The sequence below is a fragment of the Rhinopithecus bieti genome, unplaced genomic scaffold, assembly GCF_001698545.2.
Source record: "Rhinopithecus bieti isolate Rb0 unplaced genomic scaffold, ASM169854v2 scaffold_47305, whole genome shotgun sequence".
Classification (NCBI taxonomy): domain Eukaryota; kingdom Metazoa; phylum Chordata; class Mammalia; order Primates; family Cercopithecidae; genus Rhinopithecus; species Rhinopithecus bieti.
Window position 1 is genome coordinate 106,756 of NW_016818742.1, and position 5,835 is coordinate 112,590.

The following is a 5,835-nucleotide window of genomic DNA, read 5'->3' on the forward strand; positions in this document are numbered from 1 at the left end:
GGGGGGGGGTGGGGAGGGGCCGAGATAGGCCATCAAGGCGCCACTTTCCTGCCCTTGGCTCCCAGCATCACAGCTTCTACGACTTTATCGTCACCAAGGCACGGGGGAAGAGTGGTGAGTGCCCCCGGCCCAGCCACCCCCATAGCACCTTGCCCCCCATATTGTCACTGGGGCAGCAGCAGGACATTGGGCTATCTGCTTCTCTCCTGCAGGGCCGCTCTTCAACTTTGATGTTCATGACGATGTGCGGTTGCTCAGTGACGCCACTGTGGAGAAGGATGAGGTACAGCATAGGGTGCCGTGTTAGGGGGAACGGGTGTCCCTGGGCTGTGGAGGAGAAACCGAGGGAAGGGGAGGTCAGCAGGCGGCCCTTTGCCCTCTTCCTCCCTTAGTCACATGCAGGCAAGGTGGTGCTGAGGAGCTGGTATGAGAAGAACAAGCACATCTTCCCTGCCAGCCGCTGGGAACCCTACGACCCTGAAAAGAAGTGGGACAAGTACACGGTGAGGAGCGGCTGGCAGGGACCCCTCCCAGGTGGGGATGCTGGTCAGTCCCTGCTCACCCCTCGCCTTCCTTGTCTCCTCCACCCACCTTGTCGTCACACCAGATCCGCTGAGCATCTGGGAGGCTGCGCAGCCTTGGCTCCTCAGCTCCCTCAGCGTGCCCCGTGGTGTCCCCGGGACTCCAGGCACCTGCTCCCCTGCGACCATGCCAGGCACGCTGGGAAGGAGGATGGCAGCTGCTCGTGTCCTGCCCCCGGCACGTCAGTGACTGCTTTATTCTTTTCCAATAAAGAAGTGCACATGTGAGAGCTGGAGCGCCTGCAGTGTGAGAAACCATTTGTGTTCGGACCAAATGCATTTGTTGTTTTGACCATTTAAAACTGTACAGTTCAGTGGCATTTAGCACATTTGCCATGTTGTGTAATCATCACCTTGGTCTGCTTCCAGGACATTTTCATCCCTCCAAAAGGCCTTGTGGCCATGAGCAGGCTCCCCGCTTCACATCCCCCCCCAGGCTCTCATCTGCTTTCTGTCTCCATGGATTGGCCTGTTCTGGATGTGTCATGCGGGCCTGGGGATCTGAGGTGTCTTTGTGGCACTGCTTCTTGACCGTGGGCACCTGTCCTTGGGCGGTGGTGACTCTGGTGGGTGGGAAGGGGCTTCCTCCCCAGGCCTCTTTCCCAGGCCCTTGGGCTCCTCTTGAGTTTCCTGTAGGGGACGTGGCCGTCCTGTGGCCACCCCTGCCTTCCTTGCTCTGGGCCGTCCCAGCACAGTAGGTCTGCTGTGGTGCCCTGCGCTCCATACTTGCCTGCCCTGCCCTAGCTAGCCCTGCTCAGACAGCCCTTGGGGCAGGATCCAGATCGGGGATGGGTCCAGGACCCCTACTCTGCCACCTCAGCAGCTGGTTCCCCAGGTTCCACTTGGCGAAGCTGAGGCAGGCAGGCCTGGCTCCAGGAGGCTGAGAAAGGCCAGCAAACAGCTCCCTGTTTCCTCCCCTGGCCTGAAGCCAAGAAGAAAGGACAGGGGATAGCCCCTCACTGGTCAGGAGCACCTCAGTCCTGGGTCTGGCCTCCCCTTCCTGGCAAATGTGGAGATCTGATGGCGCCCGACAGTGCAGAGGCCCAGTGTCTCATTCAGCGTGGCTGGGAAGTAGCCATCTGGCACCACTAGGAATAGAGATGAGGGTAGAGTAATGTACTTTTTCTTTCTTTCCTTTTTTTTTGGAGACAGGGTCTTGCTCTGTCTCCCAGGCTGGAGTGCAGTGGCGAGATCTCAGCTCACTGCAGCCCCCACCTCCTGGGCTCAAGTGATCATCCCGCCTCAGCCTCCTGAGTAGCTGGGACTACAGGTGTGCACCACCACACCCAGCTATTTTTATGTACATGAAAATTGGAACAGAATTTAAAAAACATTTTTTTGTAGATATGGGATCTTAAGAGCTCTGTTGCCCAGGCTGGTCTCGAACTGCGGGGCTCAAGTGATCCTGCCACCTCAGCCTCCCAAATTGCTGGGATTGCAGGTGTGAGCCACTGTGTTTGGCTGAGGAGGCTATTTGATGCTCCGGAACTGGATAAGGTCACCAAGGATCAGTGTGTATCGGGGTGGTCACCTACTTTGCTCACCTGGTCCTCGTTCCTGGGGGCTGTGTGTTTAGACAACAGAGAGGGAAACAAAAGACCAAAACAAAATGTAGGAACAAGATGAACTGGCCTTTCTAGCATGGGGACATTTAAGCTGACATCCAAATGACAAGAAGTCAGCCATTCCAATGCGGGAGGGAGCGTTCCAGGCAGAGGGAACACCGAGTCTGGGTCAAAGGTGAGCTGGAGGCTGGGCACAGGGGCTCACGCCTGTAATCCCAGCACTTTGGGAGGCTGAGGCGGGTGGATCACTTGAGGTCAGGAGTTCGAGACCAGCCTGACCAACATGGTGAAATCTCATCTCTACTAAAGATACAAAAATTAGCTGGGTGTGGTGGCAGGTGCCTGTTATTTCAGCTACTCAGGAGGCTGAAGCAGGAGAATCGCTTGAACCCAGGAGGCGGATGTTGCAGTGAGCCGAGATCATGCTACCACATTCTAGCCTGGATGACAAGAGTGAAACTCCATCCCAAAAAAAAAAAAAAAAAAAAAAGGGTGAGCTGGGCTGGAACAAGGGGAAGGAGGAAGCTCCAAGATGAGGGGCAGGGCTGGATGCTACCCTTTTCCCTCACCTTCACTGTCCAGCAGAAGCCATGTATTCAGGTGGTTCCCATGTCAGTGTGGAAGCCAGTTCCTGCAATGTCCCCAACAGAGATGTGCTTTTCTTCAGTGCCTGCTTACCTGTCCTCTTTCTCTAGACAAAGACAAGCTCCTATGGCTGCCCCTCCTGGCCCTCACCTTTCTCACATGAAAGGTATTGCACTTGCATGCTGTTCGACACCGTAGCGTCCATTAGCAATATATCCCAATAGTTGGCATCTTTCCACATGGGTGCATAGAGACCCTCCCCATTCTCTCTTCAGCTACAGAGTCGGCATGGCAGATATTGGCCAACTCCACTCCCTAGGGCCTGCCCACTTGGCAGCCCCACGGGCAGGATGAGGGCCAGCTCCCCCAGCCTTGCCCACACAGTGCCCTCACTCGCCGCAGGGAGGCGCATGCCAAGCTGAGATGGAGACATGGTTTCTCAGCGTGTGGTTTTGTTTCTTTGTATTTTAATTTTTTCAACTGAGGAAAATTCACATAACAGAAAAGTAGCTATTAACCATTTTAAAATTTACAATTTGGTGGCATTTGGTACATCGCATTGTTGTGTGACCATTGCCTCTCTCTACTGGAACACTTTCATCCCCGAAAGGAGATCCGGTGGTTATTCAGCAGTCTCTCCCCATTCCCCAGCTCCCCAGGCCCTGGCAACTGCTAATCTACCATCTCAATGGATTGGACTGTTCTGGAAGCTTCACATCAATGGAATCATACAATGCATGACTTTTTGTGTCTGGCTTGTTTTCTTAGTATCATGTTTTTGAGGTTCATCCATGCTGTAACATGGTCAGAATTCCTTCCTTTTTATAACTAACTGAGTCGTAGTCTGTTGTCTGTGTACACCACATCTTGTTTATCCATTCATCCATGGATGGGCATTTCAGGTGTTCCTACCTTTTGGCTATTGTAAATAATGCTGCTATGAACATTCACGTACAAGTTTTTGTTTGATCTTAGTGTGGTTTTTAATTTGTATTTATCTTTTCACATGTTTAAAAACTATGTGCATTTTATTTCTCCTGCAAAATGTCTATTCCTGACATTTGCCCATTAATTGTATTGTTGGTCTTCTTGGATTTTTTTTTTTTTTCTTTTTTTAAAGAAAGACAGGATCCACTATGTTGCCCAGGCTGATCTTGAAATCATGGGCTCAGGTGATCCTCCTGCCTTGGCCTCTTGTTGGTCTTTTTTATCTAGAAACCGGTCGGGTGCAGTGGCTCATGCCTGTAATCCCAGCACTTTGGGAGGCCGAGGCGGGCAGATTACCTGAGGTCAGGAGTTCGAGACCAGCCTGGCCAACATGGTGAAACACCGTCTCTACTAAAAATACAAAATTAGCCAGGCGTGGTGGCGGGCGCCTGTAATCTCAGCTGCTCAGGAGGCTGAGGCAGGACAATTGCTTGAACCTAGGAGGCGGAGGTTGCAGTGAGCCGAGATCGCACCAGTGTACTCCAGCCTGGGTGACAGAGCGAGACTCTGTCTCAGATAAATAAATAATATGTAGAATCCTAGGTACCTTCCATATATGAAGGAGAATACCCCTTTATGTTAAATAGTGCAAATACTTTTCCTCGTTTTTCATTGATTTTATGGTGTTTTTTAGACACAAGAAGTTTATGTTTAGCTAGTTGGACTCTTTTGTCTTCTATGCCTTCTGGGTTTGAGGTCATAGTTAGAAGGTCTTCTGGAAGTCAGTGTTATAAAGGAAGTGATTGGAGGCTTTTACCAGGAGCAAGACATAATCTTAAGTTTTCCAGTCACTCTTGTAGCAGTGTGGCAAAGGGACTGGGGGAGGGCAAGCATGGGAGTCCAGTGAGGAGGCCACCACAGCCATCCTAATGAGAGACTGGTGGCTTGGACCAGGGTGGGAATAGAAGATCAGCTTCTGGATAGATTTTGAGGGGAGAGGCAACAAGATTTGCTGAGGAATAGGACATGGTGTTTGAGAGAAAGAGAGGAGTCAAGAACTCCAAGACTTTGGCCTGAGCAAGAGGAAGAACCTTTACTAAGATGCGGGGCATGCAAAGAGAAGCAAGTCTGGGGTGAACAATGAAGGCTTCGCTTGTGGAAATGGTATGTTGAGATCCAAGCAGAGATTTGGATCTATGAACCTGGAGCCTGGAGTTCACAGGAGAGCTTGAGAGGATGGAGTGAGAAATTGCAGAGCTGTCAAGACAGGACATGATTGATGCTCTGAAACTAGAAAGATGGCCAAGGGAATCGAAGGGTAACACCTGTGCATCTGGTCAAGCCAATGGATGAGATGACAAAGATGGGACTAAGGCCAGGCGTGGTGGTTCACGCCTGTAATCCCAGCACTTTGGGAGGCCTAGGCAGGTGGATCATTTGAGCCCAGGAGTTCGAGACCAGCTGGGCAACATAGACTCTGTGTCTATAGAAAATACAAAGATTACCTGGGCATGGTGGCACACACCTGTAGTCCCAGCTACTTGGGAGGCTGAGGTGGGCGGACCACTTGAGCCCAGGAGGTGGAGACCAGCCTGGGCAACATGGTGAAACCCTGTGTCTACAAAAAATTAAAAAATTAGCCTGGCGTGGTGGCATGCTCCTGTAGTCCTAGCTACTTGGGAGGCTGAGGTGGGAAGATTGCTTGAGCCTGGGAAGGCGAGGCTATAGTGAGTGGTGTTCATGCCACTGCACTCCAGCCTGGGTGACAAAGTGAGACATTGTCTCCAAAAAGATTATTATACAAAAATCAATTTTTTTTTTTTTTTGAGATAGAGTCTTACTCTCTGTTGCCCAGGCTGGAGTACAATGGCATGATATCGGCTCACTGCAACCTCTGCCTCTTGGGTTCAAGCGATTGCCCCCCCGCCTCAGCCTCCCAAGTAACTGGGATTACAGATGCCTGCCGCCATGCCTGGCTAATTTTTGTATTTTTAATAGAGACGGGGTTTCGTCATCTTGGCCAGGCAAGTGATCCGCCCACCTCTGCCTCCCAAAGTGCTTGGATTGCAGGCATGAGCCACCACACCTGGCCAATCAATTGTATTTCTACACAAAATCCAAAATGAAATTAAAAAAATAATTCCATTTGGCCGGGCATGGTGTCTCAAGCCTGTAAT

The 5,835-nt window shown here is 51.3% G+C and overlaps 1 protein-coding gene across 3 annotated transcripts in view; it reads left to right on the plus strand.

Annotated features, from left to right (window-relative positions):
* FAM50A (family with sequence similarity 50 member A) overlaps positions 1 to 839 on the plus strand; it is a 6,933-nt gene extending 6,094 nt beyond the window's left edge. For 2 of the 3 annotated variants that reach the window (XM_017857399.1, XM_017857401.1), the window contains exons 10-13: positions 66 to 114; positions 213 to 283; positions 393 to 503; positions 608 to 839. In XM_017857399.1, the coding sequence (XP_017712888.1) occupies positions 66 to 114; positions 213 to 283; positions 393 to 503; positions 608 to 616 (240 nt within the window). In that variant the 3' untranslated portion in view covers positions 617 to 839. The remainder of the gene's footprint in view (positions 1 to 65; positions 115 to 212; positions 284 to 392; positions 504 to 607) is intronic. The other variant, XM_017857400.1, reaches the window with a different exon arrangement.
* The last annotated feature ends 4,996 nt before the right edge of the window (positions 840 to 5,835 follow it).